Source organism: Nymphalis io, chromosome 7 (assembly GCF_905147045.1).
Source record: "Nymphalis io chromosome 7, ilAglIoxx1.1, whole genome shotgun sequence".
NCBI lineage: Eukaryota > Metazoa > Arthropoda > Insecta > Lepidoptera > Nymphalidae > Nymphalis > Nymphalis io.
Genome location: NC_065894.1, coordinates 7,786,428 through 7,808,435, shown reverse-complemented (window position 1 = coordinate 7,808,435; position 22,008 = coordinate 7,786,428). Strand labels below are relative to the sequence as shown.

The 22,008-nt window shown below is 31.9% G+C and overlaps 1 protein-coding gene across 2 annotated transcripts in view; it reads left to right on the top strand.

Moving 5' to 3' along the window:
* Positions 1-22,008, top strand: part of LOC126769338 (apoptosis-stimulating of p53 protein 1) — a 256,568-nt gene that overhangs the window by 54,462 nt on the left and 180,098 nt on the right. The window contains exons 3-4 of one of the 2 annotated variants that reach the window (XM_050488027.1): positions 6,141-6,294; positions 14,410-14,499. In XM_050488027.1, the coding sequence (XP_050343984.1) occupies positions 6,141-6,294; positions 14,410-14,499 (244 nt within the window). Of the gene's footprint in view, positions 1-6,140; positions 6,295-14,409; positions 14,500-21,266; positions 21,591-22,008 lie in introns of those variants that run through there. The other variant, XM_050488028.1, reaches the window with a different exon arrangement.

Here is a 22,008-nt window from a genome sequence, read left to right as displayed (position 1 = left end):
CGTTCTATTAATATGAGTATGGCTTTATGAAATTCTTATAATTAAATTCGTGTCGCACACATGAATTTCTAATAGAGCGTTGTAATTGAAAAGCTAATGAATACAAACTAAGCCATTCATCTACGTACACGTTGGTATATAGTAATGTTTTTTGATGAATGGAAGTGATTATAATCGGAGCATGCCTCTATTTGTTGTTCCTAAACGATATGATATATCTCGTTTTGCAAGCGCCATATTTGAAGAGACTTGTGCTTGTGGCTGATAATGCCGCGAGCAGCTTGGAAGTTTTATGTTATTATCTTTTATTTTTCGAGTCTAGGAATATTAGGCCAAACTCTATTGGAGACGAGTTTCGAGCTAATCTTGCGATTACTTCTCTAGTAAATAAACTAGTATTTTTCACACATGCTCGTAGTAGCTCGTAACTTTAATTATTCGACATGAATCTTAAAAGAATAATATAACTTCATTTTAAGGCCACAAATCATTTTTTTACATATGTGCTAAGCACTGTTTTTCTTTTGACCAAACAAATCAAACAAATATTGACCCATTCACATTTAAATTTAAAATATATATATATATATTTATTCTAATACCAAGGAATTTAAAATTGGTCTTCTTTTTAAAAAAAACATTTTTACAAAATTATTCTCACTATTCATATTTTTAAAAACGTTTTCAACCTTTTTTTAAGTCCTAACAAGCTGTATACCAGTAGAAAATATAATAACGGTGCAAGGTAAAAGTTCCAATAATGTGATTTCACGCCATTTTCGCGCTAGTTCATACACAGGTGACGTTGGTGCCAATAGTTACCAGGTCGTTAGGTTCCGCTTCCATAACCTTCCTCATGTACTAGTATTACTTTTCTTTTAATAGCTTTTAAAAATATTAAAAAAAAACATTTATGCGTATGAATACATCGATTGCGTTTTCGATTACCTAATTAATTGTATTGAATAAAATTCAAAAGGAAATAAAATGTTTTGTTACGGCGAAAGGATCGATCTACAACAGCGGCTCGGTTATATATTGAACGTTTTTAGTGTCTATTTTATTGGCAACTACAAATCTATCAATCATCAAGTTTGGTAATCGAAATGCTTTGAGTTCTTGCCGATTTATTTGTGAAGATTTGAACTGTCGTGGAATTTAGTAGTGGTCCCATTGTGTACATATTTTACTGATATGATCTCTAAATTAATATGTTAAGTACGATATTTTAAAAGAAATAATTTGTATTTTGTACGATTATAAGATATCTTTATGATTATGGCTTATCTAAGAATTAGAAAAGCGTTGTGCATTAAGCTACGAAGCTTTAAAACAAAGGCTGAATTCTTTATTTCAAGAATATCAATAAAATATGTATAAATTAAATGATTTCTAACAAATTCGCTCTTAAACTTATCAAACTTTCTATTTGACATATCAAATTTTCTTTTATGGTAGTAAGACATACAAATAGCTTTAGACAAGCAAGTAGTATGAGGTTCCAGAAGGTTCTATGCTACATAGAACCAACAAGGTCAATCTCGGTTTGAGGAGCGACTCTCTTTCTCGGATAACTTTTATTTATCATATCCATTCGAGCATATAAGCTGGTTCACCGCTAGAATGGTAGCGGAAAAGTAAACCATCACCGAAAGCATTCTGCCAAATAATTTCCATGTAGTTTACACAGCGCCTATACTAAGTAAATGAGACAAGCGCACGCGAATGCAAACAATAATATCATAGTCATCGTTATTGTTAGAATTGTTATACATATTTCTTTTTGAGCATCTTCACAGTATAAATATAATAATTATTATCAACAATTATAGTGACGTAACTCTATAAACGGTCAACGATGCGAGATCGAAGACAAAGGAATTGCTGATAGGCGTTTTCAAAAATATTTTTCATTCATAGTTATAGTTTCATTGTTAAACAATAAATTGATTTTTTTAGAATTTCATTTACTGATTATTATTATGTTAGTCGCGTGTTAAGTATTTACGGGTATTTGAAATAAATATTATAATATTTGGTACTACTACTAGTTTTTAATTAAATGCACAAGGGGCATAACATCTTAGTTCTCAAGTTTGGTGGCGCATTGGCAATGTAATGGATGGTTAATATTTCTTATAGTCACTATGTGCGGTGGTTTCTTACCATCAGGCCCATTTGCTCGTCCGCCTACATATTTTATAAAAAAAAACTACCTGGTTCGGAAAGAAATATTTCGTTTCGAAGAACCGGTGAACGAAATACAAAGGTTTTTTTTATTATTTTTGAAATCAAACGATTGAATATTTGTGTACAGTAAAATAATACTATCTTATTGATAGTCAAGATTGTATAATACATCATAATATTGTTAAAAAATAAAATTTACTGGTGGTAGGGCTTTGTGCAAGCTCGTCTGGGTAGGTACCACTCTCTCATCAGATATTCTACCGCAAAACAGCAGTACTTAATATTGTTGTGTTCCGGTTTGAAGGGTGAGTGAGCCAGTGTAATTACAGGCACAAGGGACATTACATCTTAGTTCTCAAGGTTGGTGGCGCATTTGTGATGTAAGCGATGGTTGACATTTCTTACAATGCCAATGTCTATGGGCGTTTGGTGACCATTTACCATCAGGTGGCCCATATGTCCGCCTACGTATTCTATAAAAAAAAAATAGTCCATTAGACTACAGTATATTTGTAACACAATAGGTCTTGATTACCGGAACCAAAAGTAATTGTGTTAAATCATGTCGTATTTTATACGTACGTTTTCCTGTAACTAAGTGTAACTCTTATCTCGAGTAAGACACCTCTTGAAGATTTCTAAAGCTCGGTATTTTGTACTTTGTGTAGAAAATCCCCGTAATATGTACTCAGATATTAGTTTTATTTTTTTATAAAATTTATTGTTTTAAAAATCGTAATTATTTGGCACTGTTTTATTATGTACAAGCAAAACCTAAGTTTAAGTTTTAACAGGGACAAGCAAAGCATAAGTTTTATATATATTGGTTTAGCAGTTTTATTCGTTAGGTAATACAAAAAAAAGTTTATAATTAAAAGAATTTATAATTATCATGTACATAAATAAATAACTATAAAAATGTATTTGAAAATCAAATTACAATTACGAAAACGCAAATTCAACGCGAAACAAAAGCTTTGAATGCTCACTATTAGGTTGTTATTTCCAAGAAGTTTTATCCAATGACTTTTGCGGCCGGTTAACTGCTTATCGAAATTCTAAAGGCGGTGCATCTATAAATCGATCAATCATAGGTAAGGCTATCAAAATGCTTGGATATTTTTTGTCCCGATTAATTTGTAATGAATCTCTGTGCACAGAAGCATAAAAAATAGTAACTGATCTAGTGTCTATAGAACCGTTTAAATTTAAACAACTGAACATTTTTCATACTAATCTTATATTTTTAATAAATTAATTATTAGAAATCTCTTATCAAACTCAAAATATACTTCACTCAAGTAGACTCTCACAAGAACTTCTTAATCATTAAGTCATTTTACAATTTTAATTTAGATTCTACTAAGAAAGACCGGCAAGAAACGCAGTAGTTACTCTTTTTAACAATTAAAAATTAAGTGGAATAATCACTATCACACAAAAATGAATACTTAAATCACTTAGTCTACGAGTAAGACCGTTAGTGTCAACATGCTGATTCTTTTGTTTACCATATTAAAATTAAGCTCGTTTAGCTAAAAAATTTGCTATGCCATTTAAATTTAAAATTTGATTTGTTTGACTATTACCATTTTATTATTCTTATGGAAATATTCATACGGACGTATGCATATTTCCAGAACAAAAGAATGGCGGACGCAATAATAACAATCTGACTTTTACCTGCCACTAGATGAGATTTCTGATTACGTCACATAGAGTACTTACTACAACACACTTGCAATATTTCATCGTTTCTCACGACATTTCGTTTTTAAAAATCGATTCCGGCATGAAGCGCTTAGATAAGTATGTCTTCGAATAATAATTAAATACTCCATTCTCAGATTTTCTTTACCTTAAAATGCTTACAATTATTCGGTTACATAGATATACTTATATTTAGAATGCATCGTCACACGTTACTTAATAATAATAATAATAATAATATCCTGGGACATTTTTCACACAAGGCCATCTGATCCCAAATTAAGCTTGTACAAAGCCTGTGCTATGGAAACCAGACAACTGATATACTACATATACTACTTTTTTTTTTGTAAATACATACTTATATGGATAATTACACCCAGACTCAGGACAAACAGACATGTTCATGCACACTGTCACACACAAATGTCTGTCCTGGGTGGGAATCGAACCCGCAACCTTCGGCGTGAAAGGCAAGTGTTCTACCAACCACGCCAACCGGCTCGTCAAACTTGTTTGTCTTTCCCAAAAAAAAACCCTAAACTGTGCGATATGATTGAAAGGAAATTTGGAAGGAAATACTCCTAAGTTGAGATCTAATTTGATTATTCATTTCTTCATTACTTCTACTCCCAATAGCAGTCAACTAATTAACACCGAAGCATGCACCGTGACCATAACATAGATTCATGTTTAAGCATTTATTGTCTTTAACTCAAAGTAGATAAGGTTGAAATTGCATTAAAATATTTAGCCGGGTTACCTTCTGTAGCACTAACTGTTCGTTAGTGCTGACACTCGATAAACAGACAGACGAAAGTGCTTGCTTATCTATCGATTTTATACTGTATTCAACTGGCGTGTAATATATTAGTATTCGATGATTTAGATTTTGATAAAGTCACTTAATTAGACCGTGCGATAAATGAGTAAATAAAATGTGATGTATTTAAATTATTAATAATATTGGCTTAGAGATTTTCTTTAGCTAACATAACACTTAAAATATAAAAAAAACACCAGAAATAATAATAAATTAGATGAAACAAAGTCTGTAAATATCTCCTCTCCGTTTAAAGAGAAGGTTAGGAACTAATTCCACCATGTTGCTCTAATGCGGATTGATGCTAGGCCACCACCGAGCACCTTTTTTTTTTCTCGCAGTGGAAACCTTCAAAAAGGGGTACCGAGCACCTAGGCGATCTTGTCTTTCATTTTTTAGTTTCTATAATAATGTCCTTTTTAAAACAGTAGGCAATCTAAATAAAACTATAGAGAACAGTTTAAGTTATGTATGAATTCAATTTCATTAGAGCGTGTTTAAATATTCATAGATAAAATGTTCTAAGGGTCTTCATGCAGTGCTAATTTTCTTAACTATAAATGCTAACCATTCGGATTAAATTTAATCTTAGATTTATATTACTGAAGATTCTTTCATGTCACATTATTACAAACAAAAACAAATGTTAATTACTTACTCCGTTTAGTCTATACTTGTTTCAATAATAAATAAGTTATATTCAAATAATTGTTTCAAATAATATATATATGAATAATTGTTTATATTAAAATGTATACATCGAGTTATTTTATATGCATACAACAGCAGGTTTGTATTTTCTTTACACACGTACATCTAATGCAAATGGAATTTAATTTTTGTACGTTAACTCTCGAGTGTGTGTCCATCTGAGACTGAATAATTTTTATTTATATTAAACCTGAATAGGTATCTTTTTTCGTAGTATGTATCTTTTTTTACAACATATACAAATATGTAGGCAGACGAGCAAGTGGTCCATCTGATGGTAAACCATCGCTTATATACACTTGTGCTTGTAATTACACTGGCTCACTCACCCCTCAAACCGGAACAAAACAATTCCAATTACTGCTGTTTTGCGGTAGAATATCTGATGAGTGGGTTGTAATTATCCAGACGAGCTTGCACAAAACCCTACCACCGGTTTCGCTCATGAATTAATAAATTAGTAATATATTTAAAGACACATGCAGGTTTCCTCAGGATGCATTACCACCGAGCACGAGAGGTATTATAAATATCAGTTGAGCTGATGTAAATTCAGTTGGCTTGATCCAATTTGCTCCAATTGAACTAATTCAGAATCCGCCATCTTTTTTTTCTGTTAAGGTTCACGTGTTCTAACCACTGGACATCTCGGCTTCATGTAATGAATACATCGTTACCAGCTTAATCGTTTTGTTTCTTGTAACAGATGATAGTGCGAGTGTGGTGCGAGAGCGGAGCGGGTTGGTCTCCAACACCGGTGCCTGTCACACCACACACGACCAGTCGAGATGTTCTCGATTGCTGTCGAGATCCTGGCGACGAGCCTTGCCTGCTGTTGAGCGTACATCCACACCATGGAGGTAAAAATTTTTATGCCTGTATTTGTGACGAGCTCAATCCACATTGAAAAATAAACATCTACAATCAATATATATAAGCCCTAAGCCTAGGGGTAAGGCCTCCTTTCCTTTCTTTTGGAGAAGGTTTGGAGCTTATTTCACCACGCTGCTCCTATACTGGTTGGTGAAATACACATGTGGCAGAATTTCGGTGAAATTAGACACATGCAGGTTTCCTCACGATGTTTTCCTTTACCGCCATGCACAAGATGAATTACAAACACAAATTAAGTACATGAAATTTCAGTGGTGCTTGCCCGGGCTTTAAACCAACGGTATTATCGGTTAAGATTGACGCATTCTAACCACTAGGCCATCTATGCATTTTAAACTAGTAAGTAGTAAATATAATTATGTGTAACCACGATTATAATAGTATATACACTCTAAAGTGGAGTTTAGCGTACGATATATTTAACTTATTTAAACGATATATTTAACGTAATTTTATAAAGTATTTTTTTACTTCCTTAGACAATAGAATCTTATAAAAAGTTGCTCAAACTAGACTTTGATGGAATCCTGTGACTCAATTTACGATTTTATTATTTAAGTATTCCTTTGTGAAAGAAACCGTACATATTACAGTAAAAGTTTGCTGTATGAAAATTTTAAAAGTAGTATGGTTTTAAGATAATTAATGCTTCAATTTCAATAAAGCGTGGTGCGTTGCTAAGTTTTGCTGAGTTTTCATAAAAGTTCTGGTATTTTTTTATTATAGAGTAAGAGTCTTAATTAGGTGTGGTGGTTCTCTATGCTGCTCCATTGCGGGTTGGTAACACGTGGAAGAGTTTCATGCACAACATAAACTTTTCGATTCTTATCTCTTTTTACAATTAGCCTCAAATGCATGTATTTGTATCTTGTACATACATGCATACATTTTGATACAAAACATGCAGAAGTTTAGTCTCAAGTCGTTACGTTCCATAATGATGTCACAGGTTTGTATAAAGTTCAGTGAGAATTGAACTATAGTTTGTTACTGAAGTTTGTCATATCCACTTAGAGAATACGCGAGATGTAGAAACTTCGTGTTTGTACAATTAGGATTGCAAACAAGAAATTTATTGGAATTATTCACTTTACCTTTATCGACAATAACATATAGTTGCACCATGCTTTAAAAATGTTTAAAAGGCAGATGAGCATATATTCCTCATAATAGTGAGATAATATTGCATCAGAGATTATCACGGTATTGCCAATCAAAGTATCTACTCGTGATTTATTACATTTCCTTTTCTATTACTGGAGTATGAAATTTGAGGGAAGATAGCCAAGATGTACCTGTAAAGGACCCGTCAATCTTGACTATTGATTGCGGGTTCAATCTATGGCAACTGCTGAATTTTAGTGTGCTTAATTTATGTGTATTTAAAATTCATCCTGCATGTGTCTCATTTCACTGAAATTCTGCTACATGTGTGTCCAACCATTAGAGCAGTGTAGTGGAATAAACTCCAAACGTCATACTTAAAGGATAATAAGCTTAGCCCAGCTGTGGGACATTTACAGGCTATTGCTGTATAACATTGGATTCAGCAATGAAACTACTTCTAAAACTGTGTCATTGACGACAATGTAAGTGATGTTTAGATAGCGTTTACCAGTACGTTTAGCCGTTAATGCCTTCTTATAAAGTTGCTGAAAAACGTTATAATTGTTCCCATAAATCATCATCATCATCAAACCTTCGACGTCCACTGCTGGACATAGGCCTCTCCAATGGCACGCCACTGAGCTCGATCCTCAGCTCTCAATCTCCATCCGCTGCCAGCCAGTTTGCGAATATCGTCAGTCCACCTAACCGGAGGGCGTCCTACGTTACGTTTTTCAAGGCGTGGTCTCCATTACGAAACCATCCCATAAATAGATATCCGTAATTTTTCTTTAACAAGTATGTAAAGTACATTAAAATACTATCAATATTCGTCTTAAATATTGTATCCTAAATTCTGGAATTAAAAACAAAAGGGCCATTTTTCTTAATCACAATATACAAATAATTACGAAGGTACAACTTTTTATAACTTCATATTATATAACGAGAATATAAGGATAATAAAAGTTATTAATAACTCAACCATAACGCCACAATTATCGGGTCCAGATTTCGTGATTTTCATTCTTGATTTTTTTTTGAAATTTCAACTAACCCAACATTATATACTATTTGAAATATAATAATAATCTTTGGTCCACTATAGCCATTATCTAGATTCTATGAATATTACTTAAATTGGTCAAATGTTACACGATCATTAACATAAGCACTAACGTTTGTATAATATACTCTTTATAATATATAAAGGCGCGTAAGAAGTTGATAACATTAGTGTCTAGATACTGTTCATTCCCACAAAAACATCAGATCCGTTACACAGTGTCACTTTAATTTACCTTAACAGTACTTGATGGGTGTTCCTTGACGTAAATCGTCGTGGGATAAAAACAACTATGTAATATTGAACAATTGCAAAGCATTTAAAACTAAATAGATCCTTAAGAATATAATCATTTGCTTTACAAAAATATAGACTATTAAATAAAATATTTAGCAGCTATGTGCATTGTAAATAATAATTAGTGTTCTTCATTATTCAGTTATTTATATGGATATAAACATTATTTTATTTATATTAACATCTTTCAATGATCAATATATACATATTTAATTATATCTGCGACCGATAAATCGAATCCAGTACAAAAAAGGTTTCGATTTTCGATCGCGATAAAAGTAATATCGATGAACCTCGGCAGTTGAATACGTTTGAAAGAAATTTAATTAAAAATGTCTTGTTACTGTATAAAGAGCGATGACGGTTACACAAAGTTTATCTTGCAGTTCACTCTCAGCAAAAACGAGACGCCGACGTAATTGCCTCCCGATCGAGTCCTCCGTGGGAAAGATATGTCCGAAATGTCATTTTCACTCGACGGATCGGTCAAGGAAATCTTTCGACCCCGCTATTGGATGCGATTTCAAATATTGACAGTAACATTGTTTTTACAAACAATTTGCCGTACACATATTTCATAGTAAGGATTTGTTTTAATCAAATCAAGAATATTACTTGCAAGTGTCGTTTAATATATAATTTTTTTGACTTTATTAGCTTTACAAGTGATTACGGCAGACAAAGTTACTAGCTTCACTCTTTTGCAATTGATACCACAATTCCTAAACAACAAACATTTTCCAAGATTTTCCTTGAGTATAATAAATGTTATAATGACTCATGTTATTAGCCAGTGGCGAATTTAAGTTTTAAATAATACTTAAGTCCTTGTGTTTATTATATAATTATGGTCCGCGATTGATCAATGTAGGACAAATAATTTTTTATTACGTCTCTTAGTTTCCCTTTTGCAGGTTCGAATGATACAATAAAAAATAATTGTGTGAACTCAATATCCGTGTTTAAAAAATAAAACAATGTGGAAAAATATTATCAACATAAAATCAGAGATGTTAATATGATTTCGCAGAAACTGAATAAGTTAGCGTACATTAATTTCTCATCAGAAAAACATGCAAAAGCAAATTGCGAGGTAACAACTATAATTTGGCGTAATGAACTTATGTTCACGAAGAAAGACCATGATAAAGCGTACACGCGAGGGGTAGGTAATATTATTGTGGTATGCTCGGACCGGACAAGGCTATATGAAAATATCTAGCGAAAAGTCCATTCTACGAAGCTCCTTATTAGGCATAATGTGATTTTTGAAGGTAATTTGCTCTTACAACTACTTTTACTTCAGTCCTATATTAAATATATGATTTATAATGAATTTAATGCTAACTTATGAGAATAATATAGTAAGAAAAATTTTATTTTTATTAAAAAAGAGAAATAAGTGTATGCGAATAGATAAAGAAATTAGTTGCTTTAAATAATATTAATTATTATCTTAGTGTAATACTTAGGTTAAATTAGTGTCTAAACATATAATTCCATTAAAGAATATAATAGAAATTATCTCGTTAAAACATTCAATTGATACCTGTGTATAATTAATGTAAAAAATAATTACGATTCTTAAAAAAATATACTCAATTTTAGTTTCTAGTGTCTTCAGAAAACTATAAATGGTTTATTTCTTAAAACCATAATCAAGTAAACAACTCTTTTATATCGCACGAGCGATGAGAGTAGCGAGAACCACTTTGTAATATCATCGTATATTTTTATGAAATAATTCACTCAATTATTTGCACGGAAAGCAATTATTGCTTATATTTTTTTATAGGCGCTCCATTTTACTTTCGTCCAAGGGCTTTTGGGTATAAAACACTATAGTAAGTTTTTGTATATAAAGTACATTTGTAAAATATACATAAAATATCCATTGTGATTAATGTTTATTATCGTTCGTGTTTGAGAATTTTAAAAATTTAAACTTGGTGGGTATGTACCACCCACTCATCCTAATTCTACGAACAGAAGTTTAATATTTCTTAAAGTACCGTTTTTTTATAGAATAGGTTTTTTTTATGGAATAGGCAGATGACGACAAATGGGCCACCTGATGATAAGTGGTCACCAACGCCCATAGGCATTGGCATTGTAAGAAATGTTAACCATTGCTTACATCGCCAATGCGCCACCAACCTTGGGAACTAAGATGTTATCTCCCTTGTGTGTGTGTAATTACAATGGCTCATTCTCCTGTAAAACCGGAACACAACAATACTAAGTACTGCTGTTACCTACCCAGACGAACTTGCACAAAGGCCGTACCACCAGTAAAACATTTAAAAAATGACTGATATATATAATTGTAAAAAAAAAACTTAGATAATAGAATGTTCTCTGCATAACAAGCAAGGCTGTGAAACGTCCCTTTTTACTTGTTTTTACGCAAAAGTAAAAAAACGCAAGTTACTAAGGAATGTATGCTCAATGTGTGGAATGGAAACATTTCTTTAATAATGGGTTATCGAAAGACGTAGAGTCGTATTAAGTAACAGTAGAATTACGTCAATAACTAGTATTATGTATGAATTGGCTAAGTGTAGTTGTCATTTCAACCACTTCAACAAAAAATATTGATCATATATACGAAAAGTAAAAACATAGCTTCATAGAACCTATAAAGGTATTTTGTTTAAAGCAAAAAATAATTGATAGCAGATTTTATTTCGCAGCACGAGTTTAAAAATTTGATACTTAGGCTAAGCTATGTACCAGCCTAAGATATTTGAATTTGAAAATTAATTTTATTATTTTATAATTTATCTTATTTTATTCAAGCCTAGATGGCCCATCAGCTTGAGTACGTGATTTCTACATTCATCTCTGACTCGGCGGTGAAGGAAAACATCTTAAACGTGCACAAGTAGGAAAATCAGCCACATGTGTATCCACCAACCAGCATTGAAGCAGCGTGATAGAATGAACTCCAAACCTTTCCTTAAAAGGAAAGCCCTAGCCCTGCAGTGGGACATTAACAGGCTGTTACTTGAGTTTATCTTGTTTTAATATGGATCATTTTTCTTGAACATAATGCATATATTTGTACACTTCACTTGTTATGCATTAATTTAATAACCATGAAATAATATTATTCGTTGAGATCAGAAGATCCATTAATATTCAAGACTCGTTTGATGTATGAATATGCCATTTCCATTGTTGTCTTAGTTCTAAGTTTGTCTTAAATCTCTTCAAATGAAATAAAGAAAAGATTTTTCATTAAAAAAAAGTAACAGATATTTCTAACATAATTAGACGAACCGGGATGGCTCAGTGGTTAGAAGACGTAATTCTTAACCGATGATTGCTGGTTCAAATCCGAACACCTCCTCTGAATTTTCATGTGCTTAATTTATAATTAAAATTAGCCTCGAGTTCGGCCATGAAGAAAAACATCGTGAGGAAAACTGCTTGTGTGGGATAAAACAATGTCAAACTGGTGTATGTTTACTGGTGGTAGGGCTTTGTGCAAGCTCGTCTGGGTAGGTACCACCCACTCATCAGATATTCTACCGCAAAACAGCAATACTTAATATTGTTGTGTTCCGGTTTGAAGGGTGAGTGAGCCAGTGTAATTACAGACACAAGGGAGATAACATCTTAGTTCCCAAGGTTGGTGGTGCATTGGCTGTAAGCGATGGTTGACATTTCTTACAATGCCAATGTCTAAGGGCGTTTGGTGACCACTTACCATCAGGTGGCCCATATGCTCGTCCACCTTCCTATTCTATAAAAAAAAAAAACCAAAATATGGCGTTTACGTTTTGGTTAAAGAGTGAGATGATGTAATTTGAGGCACAAGGGCCATATTATTATGAAATTTCATTGGTGGCGGCACATTGCCGGTGTTACTGTAAATGATATTTCTTACAGATCGAAGATAACCCATTTGCCTGTGTCTTCATGTCAAATCTATATAAATATTATGATTATTTTAAAGAGGTAAATGTCCATTGCCTTTATTTCTTAGCATAGTTTTAATGCGTCTATGAATAATGTTGCTATTAAGTTTGCAGAATATAGGTCACCGTTTCGCCACGTTAATGAGTGTACGTTTCGTTTGACGGAAATAAGTTTTTTGGAGACGTCCTTTGTAAATTAAATGTAATCTTATCTTTTGATATTTTATGAAAGCTTCGTGTATTTGTAGTTCTCGTGGAATAGCATTTTATTTTATAGCGACCACGCTTCCAATAAATGAAGTATTTAAAAGTATGTCGACTTATAAAATATTTACACACTGCTGATAATAATAAAATATGTAAAAATGGTCTTGGACAAAAACCGTCTTTAATTCAATAGACAAATATAAATAGTGATTTGTTTAAATAGTATAAATATTGGGCGCTATAAAGAACTTTAAGTATTTGTGAATTATGGAGATTTTGTCGTTGCTAATAACAAAGTTTAAAAAATAATTAATTGTGAATTGAAATCTAAAGCAATGTAATTAAAGAAAAACGACCTTACTTATAAATGTTGCTTAACAACTGTGTAGATTAAACACGGATTTCTCTCTTTCTGTTTTTATTGATTTAAAAGAAGAAGACACAGCTTTGTTTAATTAATCACCCGGTTTATTTATAAGGCCGAAAAATAAAGATTTGTTATTTTTTTTAAATATTAATATCATGTGTAATAAGTTTTTATATAATTTTACATGTTAGGACATCTGTGTATCATATTGAAATTAGTTTCATAAAGTCGATGGAGCCGATTTTTGTCTGCACTTTATATTATAGTAGGTATTCTATTAAATTATATTATAAACATATTTAAATTAACATAAGAATTATTTACATTACTGACGTTAATAAGTATATACCTAGTGGAATGGTGGCAGGAATCCTAGCAGCATTTCAGCGTTGAATCACAATTCCTATTCTCTCTGCGAAAAAGGAATTCAACCTCCTGTTACCTGTGGAGGCAATAAGGCGGGTGTTAAATATATTTTAGAAAAGTTTTACTGTTGCTTCAAGATCCAAGTGTTCGAACTGCAAACGACGTAAATATATATAATTTGGAATTAGAGACTAAATATTTGCGCTGTTTGTTCACTTTTGTATTTTTCTTGGCGGCTCCCGCCTTCTATTGTTTCCTTGAAATGAGAATACTTGTATATCAAATAGGCACGGTACATAAATTAATTAAATAAAAACTTGTTCAAAAAAAGTTGTTTTGAATTATAATTAACATTCTACTATAAATGTATTCAATTTTAAATTTATATCCGGATGTCCTGAATGTTTATGAAGATAATTATATATTATGCACTATTTTCATCATATTACCTTGTAAAAATAACTCGCTAGCCATTGTAATCTTTATTAATATTTTAATTATTAATAAAGCTCAAGAGTTTTCTTCCTCAGACGCGGGCTTCAGCTGTAGGTATAAACCAGTAACTATGGCCTTCCTTGAGGTTTAGGCTTGCTTCAAACCAAGTTTTATCAAAATTTATTTTATTTTATTTGCATTTATAATATTAAAATAGGTTACGCAACGACCCACAGGGGCTGAATATTAATGCAACGTAGTAACTTATAAGCAGTTATCGATTATAATTTAATATGTTTTTTTTTCATTTCAGTTCATGTTCTCCGAGATAGCGAATTGCCGCTAGAATTAGCTTCAGCCCTGGGCCCTGATGTTCAGTTCGTCCTCAAATATGTTGATCCTGGTATGTTAAGCTATTTATTTGATTCTCACTTAATTTTACCGTAAAACATTTATGTTAAAATTACAGCATATATAGATGTACGTATATATAACCTCTTAGATTCCATTGTTAGCGGCACATTGAATGAGTAATGAGTGATTTATATTTCTCTCAGTGATAGTTTATTAGGGAAGGTGACTATTACCATTAACCATCGCGTTACCTTTTTTTTAATCTTATAATAAAAAGATACCTATGTGCGCTCATAAGAAAAGATGTGCGCTCGTAAGAGAAAAAGAATATGTGACATCAGAAATATTTCTTCGATCTTTATTAAAAATGCACAATAAATTTTTTTAAGCTTATATAGACCAGAAATAAAAATTTTGTCACTTGAATCGTCTTTTGAAATTGAATATGAAGCACGGTACAACCTACTAATAATTAACTTTAATATTAATTCATGTTTGAGTTAATTAATCCAAATTGAGAAACAGTAACGTATAATTACTGACATCGCCAAGCGCCATTAACCTTAGCAAAAAGATGTAATGGTTTCAATACTATTCTGTTTGGCGGTAGCATATGTGATACCTACCGCGACGTCATTTAAGACGTCATTTTATATTAGTAAATACCTAAGGTGGGTTTTCAATTATTTGTTACAAATACAATACAACGAGTTGTATATCACTAAAGTATGTTTTGAGCATGACCTTAAATTCACTGAGAATAACTCCTTCATCAATCATCATTATAACTAAAAGTAAAAATACCTTGTACTCCATCGGACAAGAAGATTTAATATCATTCAAACTTTAATAGCGACTGGTAAACTGAAAATAAAATATATCGGGAACTTTATAAACTAAAGTGTATTGTATTACTTTACTTTTGTATTAGGATAAAAGTATTAAGAGAACCAATAACTCTCGACGTTCGTGTTTAAGTTTATCTGTAGGGTTTTCTATTAAAAGGAAGTTGTTAGAGAGTAATTGCTTCGTTTATTTGTTCCTCCCTATATTGAGTGCAATAAAACTGTCGCTAAGGACGACGACGATCCTGATATTAGCGGAGGGTGGATTCATTTGGAATTGTATTCATACAATACATATATTATTTAAGGAGAAAAATATAAGTAGCCCATAGACAATGCCAAACCCAAAGAATGTAAATCAAAATATACTTACTATATACACTTTATTTAAGCAATTTTTCAAAACTGTGGTAATGTTACTTTTTTCTTTACACAAAAACAAAAATTAACATAAATATTTTACTCACATTGAGTTGATGTAAGAGTACAAAAGTATAAACTAAATATAAAATATTTTTTTAAACGAATAATCTTCATATTCGTTTAAAAAAAAGTTATTCTTAATGCCTGCATATATATCTACCATCATTAAAATATGCTAGTGAACTTTCTATCGGTGTTATCAGTTACATACATTTTTTTATACATAAAACGCTCTGGCAAAAATAATTGAAAGTAAAAATTATAGCAATAACTGATTTTTATTTACACAGTGAAAACGAATGAATAAAAGTAAAATCGTATATTTTAATTATTACAGGAACTTATTAATTTACTAAAAGCAACATTTTTCAATGAATCTAAAATTAGAAATAAAAGTTCATCTAAACGGCTTATAACACAAAATATAAAAGAATTCACAAGTCGTATAATATGAATAATAACAGCCATTACAGAAATTTTAAGCAAATTAGAGGCGAAAGTTCTATCATATTATTTTTGTATACCGTCATACAAAACTTCATTAGTCGACGGTTAGACAGTTATTTGAGACGTAAAATATAGCATAATGAAGGTAACGCTATTATAGTGTTCTTATATAAACGACTTTCTTTTTGTTATATAAAAATATACATTCACTATGCCTTAATTTTTTTAAATAAAATTAAATGAGAAGCTATCTTTATGATATGCTATTTTAAATCAATCTTATAATGACAAATACGCGATTATAATTTATTTATGTATAAATGTCTGAATTATATTAGGTCCTTACATATGAAATTGGGGTTTTGTACGGGAGGAATATAAAGTCATTTTTTTTTTGTATAATATATTTAATTAATCAAAGTATGCACCGTTGTTATCTAACAAAAAAAACCATGGGAGCGAGAATCAATAAACTCTTTGAAGGCGGTTTGGACTGTCGCATCGGAGTTGAATTTTTTTCTTTGTAAGAAGTTGTCCGAATTCCGGAAAAAATAGTAATCTGTTGGAGCAAGGTCCGGGGAGTACGGTGGATGTCGCAGACATTCCAATTGTAGCTCATCTAACTTAGTGGTTGTTTGTTGTGCAGTGTGTGGTCTTGCGTTGTCTTGAAGCAGCAGTGGCCTAGAGCGATTGACCAATCTCGGCTGTTTAGCAGCTAGTTCTTCCTTCATGGTTTGCAGTTGCTGACAATAGATATCTGCCGTAATTGGATTTGGCCAGATTTTAGAAAGCTGTAGTGAATGACACCGGCGCTAGTCCACCAAACACTCACAAGTAACTTTTTCTGAGTCAATTTTCGTTTAGGGCAGGATTTGGCTGGGTCTTCAGGGTTCAGCCATTGTGACGAGTACTTCCGTTTATTGTACAGTATCCACTTTTCATCACAAGTAATGAGTCGATTTAAAATCCCTTCATTATTGTGTCGGTTGAGCAAAGTAGCACAGCAGTCGACGCGTGTTTGCAAGTTCGATTCACTCAATTCATGAGGTACCCATCGTTCAAGTTTTTTTCTTTCTCGATTTGCTTCAAGTGGATTAATACAGTTTTATCACTTACCCCGAAGCATGCAGCTATTTCTGAAGTGCTTTGTGATGGATCCGCTTCCACAATAGCCTTTAAATCTTCATTTTCCACTTTGGTCTCCGGCCTTCCACCGGGTTGGTTCTGAAGGTCGAAATTTCCAGAACAAAAACGTTGAAACCAATAACGTACCGTACTTTCTTTTGCGACACCAGCGCCGTACACATCATTAATCCTTCGAGCTGTTTCTGCAGCACTGGTGCCACGGTAGAACTCATACTCGTAAATATACCGATATTTCATGTTTTTCATTGTGCGGTAATAAGCGACGTCAAAGAAAAAAATAATGAGGTAAAAACAAATGAATGACTGTTTTCAAAACTCTGCTAAATGAATTTATAAATTAAATTTGAAATTCTTAACCAAAGAGGAGATAATTCAGATCAAAGTGGTCAGTACGACAAAATGCTAATGTATTATTTTTTATTCAATTAAGCTGAATGTTTCTCATTTAAAAGTAATTGTAGTAATAGCTATTACCTGTCCGCTTTACTCGGAGTAAATTAAATTTTATTAATTATTAGTCATTTATACTGAATTAAAAAGAATATAGGATTAAAACCTCGATGAGGAACTACTTCAAACTTTTTACTAACAATGCTGTTAGTATGTGTAGGTCAAGAGACTTGCGGGTGAATTTGGAAACAGTTCCAATCAGTCAATTGAGCTTAAATTTTGCAGACAATTTTAAAATGCTGCAGTGCTGTTCTTTGAGAACTCATATATTTTTGTTCGATGTTCCTATATCTAAATGTAAGTACGTACGCAACAATTTCCTTTACAGATCATGCATAAACCACAACAACAAATTTAATGATCTTGATTTATTTTTTATGTTATTGAAGGAATTGAAATGTAAAATATAATGTCACCTACATTGTCACTTTAAATAGAATTTAAATTTATATATTTTTTATTTTTTTCACTAAATTATTAATTAATTGTTCATACTTCGTAAAATTTTAAATAATCTTTAATTTTTATTTTTATTTGCTGTAATTCTGTTATGTATTTTGATTTAATTATTTGTGAAGACTTAATTGGTATATGATGTTTTCTTAATGTGATAAATATTTTTGTACATGTTTTAACTGTTTGTCTTCCTTGATTAAATAAATAAATAACTCACTTCGTACTCATGATCACATTATCAATCACACACGTTATCAATCACACTCATGCTATATTGAAAACGAATTTACGTCCATACACTTAAACTTTAAAAAATCCTTTAAGTAAATTTATACTAAAATGATAAATACGAGTATATAGTAACATTGGATACTAACTGTAGGCCTTTTGTGGGCATAATAAATTCAATTAATTCAATTTAATTGCTTAAATTTACACCATATGAAATTAGCTTAATTAATATAAGCTCTGTTAAAGGGTACAGATGGAGTAGACCTGCAATAAATAATCGCTTCGGTAATTCTTACGATAAATTAAGTTTTTTTAGTGTTCTAATATACCGTAACCGTAACAGCCTGTGAATGTCCCACTGGTGGGCTAAAGGCCTCCTCTCCTCTTTTTGAGAAGTAGGTTTGGAGCTTATTCTACCACGCTGCTCCAATTCGGGTTGGTGGAATGCACATGTGGTAGATTTTCAGTGAAATTAGACACATGCAGCATCATGCAACTTTACTATGAATGTAAGTATTTAAAATACCGCCTTTTAAATGTATACATAACATTAACGAAATTTTATAATAATTTGATAAAAATCTGTGGATCGATCAGGTCTCAGACTATGTCGTTGATAAATTTCATTACGATCAGTTGAGTGCCTAGTCGTGATGCGGTGACAAACAAACAGACCAAGTTTTCGCATTTTTAGAATTTCTCTGATAAAATGAGACGAAATAATAATAAGTTAAAAGGAAAATAATCCTAAAACTTTTGTATACTATAAGACTAATGTCTATAAAATCATTCTGAATTCGACATCTATTTATCGCCCGAGATTGATTGTCTAAAGATAAATCGTTCAAAGCACTCTTTCCAAATTGTACGAACTTGATTACAAATGGCTTATTATGTTTTACTTGTCCTTCTTTCTTTCAACGAGATTGCGATGGTAATACTTCTTACTTCGTAAATTGTAATAATACATTTGTTGCTTACAAACATGAATGTTATCAAACTAAGTCTATTATAATTTACAATACACAACATATTATGAAGACTTTTAAATAAGTATTTATTTTTATTTAAGACCAGAAACGGCGAACTGCATTCTATACAACTACGAGTGAAATTCGTCATAATTTCTTCGTAAATTGAAATGACAACAAACGTGCTATCGTCAATCGAGTATAATTTTGACAATCCTCAATATCGCTGTTTTTTAATATATATAATACTCGCTTGCCAAAATAATATATGTCATCCCAAACCAACTTCATTTACAGAAGCGTAATAGCATAATGAAAACCTTAGTATGTTTTGTTTAGACCCGTTTTAGAAGTATTTTCATAAATAAGCGGGGTTGGGGTCATCTAATATTAAGAAGATAGTGTAACCTCCTGGTTCCTTCCAAGCTAATATTTGAAGCATTGACTATATTTGATTGTCTTGTAATTGTCCTACTGCTGGACTAGGACCTTTTCTATTTGAGGAAAAGCCTAGGAGCTTATTCCACCATGCTGCTCCAATGTGGATTCATATATACACATGTGGCAGATTTAAATTCGACACATGAAGGTATCCTGGCGATGATTCCTTCACCGCCCAGTACGAGGTTAATAATTATAAACACAAATTAAGCACATGAAAATCAGTGCTTGCCTGGGTTTGAATCCGCAATCATCGGTTAAGATTCACGTGTTCTTACTACAATGTATTATTTTGTTTCTCAAATTAGAATTGCTACAACAGATATTTTGATAACAGACAAAGACGTACTAAGTATTATTTTATTAAAATTATTAGTGATACGTTCCAAACGATCACATGCTTTACGATAGTAATCGGGTCTGACGAATTAACTAGTTTTCTGAGGCACGTATGGGTGGAGAACGCGAATAAAAGGCAATTTAAGTCAATAAATTATATCTTAATATTTCTTATTAAAAAAATTATTACTGTATTTTTTATTTGTACATTATTTTAATTCAAAAATGTGAATAATAATGAGAAAAAATATAATCATTAGAAGTTTACAAAATAAATAATTTAAATTTCATTTGCAAATATTTCGTTAGATTTTTTTTTTTTGGAATCGTTATAGTTTTAATTAAGAAATATATGTTGTGTTTAAAAATGCACTGCGTTTTTCTTGACATATATAAAGATAAGCGAGTAAGTAACTTTTAATTATTTAATAAATAATATGATATAAAGTTTCGATTACTGATATGGAATAACAGCTTCGTTAAAATAAACGAAAGTAAAAGTAAATTTTATCAGAAATGTCATATAGGTAATTCAATTCAAGAAACAGAATACGAATACGAAATGAATGAGAAAATATAATTTAATATTCATATTTCGCCAAACTTAATGAATTTAAATTTAATTTCTCTTTGATAAATATCACTAATTCTAAACTCGTCGGAACGCTACTGTGGCCGACTTCGGATTAAATGACATCTAACAGAATACTATTTTATCACTAACCATAATCAAGAAAATATTCACACATTGACACAAAAAAACTAAGTAACTATACACGCATACATTTAAACGATTCACCTGTTGCTATGGTTGTGTTGTGAGGCTCTGCGGCTCCGGCGCAGGTTGTAAGTCTCCCCACTATTATCAAATTCTATATAGCTGTCTCTTTTTTTCTGCTACTGTAAAAACGAGATGGCAGTTTAAACGTGTTTACGTCACGGAATGAGCGTCGGTAAAGCGATTCAACTGTTTTATCGACTATACAACTGGATCAACGGTCTTTCCTCGCTCATATCGGAACGAACTTAGTTTTAACTTACCACCGTAGCATAACGAGTGCTTTATACAATTTAACGGACGGTTTTTCAGCAATGTTGTGTTTAACACGTCACAATTAGATTTAGGTATCGTGTTTATGTTTAAAGTGACATGGTTTTCAACTACATAGTGTTGTTTTAAACGCTCGGTATAGTTTGTGCTAATTTAGGCTTTCATCTTAGTGAATGCTGGCTTAAATCACGCCATGTACCTCTGTGCACCGTAAGTTCGTTAGTGGTTGTGTTCGAATTTGTGGTGGAGATAAAAGTTTACACGTTGTACTCTGTACAACTGCTGTGTTGTGAATAGTGTTCAATAAAGGATTGTCACATACACTTCAGCATATAACAGGGTATGTAGTATTTGGTTCATAACAACTTTCTAAGCAGTTTCTCGAAGTTGATATACGGCCTTTTACAAGCAACCTCTTTGCTATGTTATTTATGTAGGCAGAGAGACTATTGAAAAATACGGTGTATTAAGAATGTGAATAACTGCCTGCGTTCATTTAAAGCGAATAGTGCTGCTTTAAATTCCTTTTGTGCTTTTTTTGTCTCCTACGCCTAAACTAAAGGTAATTTTTAAAAGGATTCAGTAACATATACTGGACATCCAAAGTGGACATCCAAAGTTGAACGACCGGCGTTTATAACTTGATGTTATAAAACATAAGAACAATTCCTTATACATTTGCTATTACTCTATTTGATTATGAGCATATTTCTTGTCAAATTTTTATTCACGATAAATAATTTAATAATAGAAAAAAA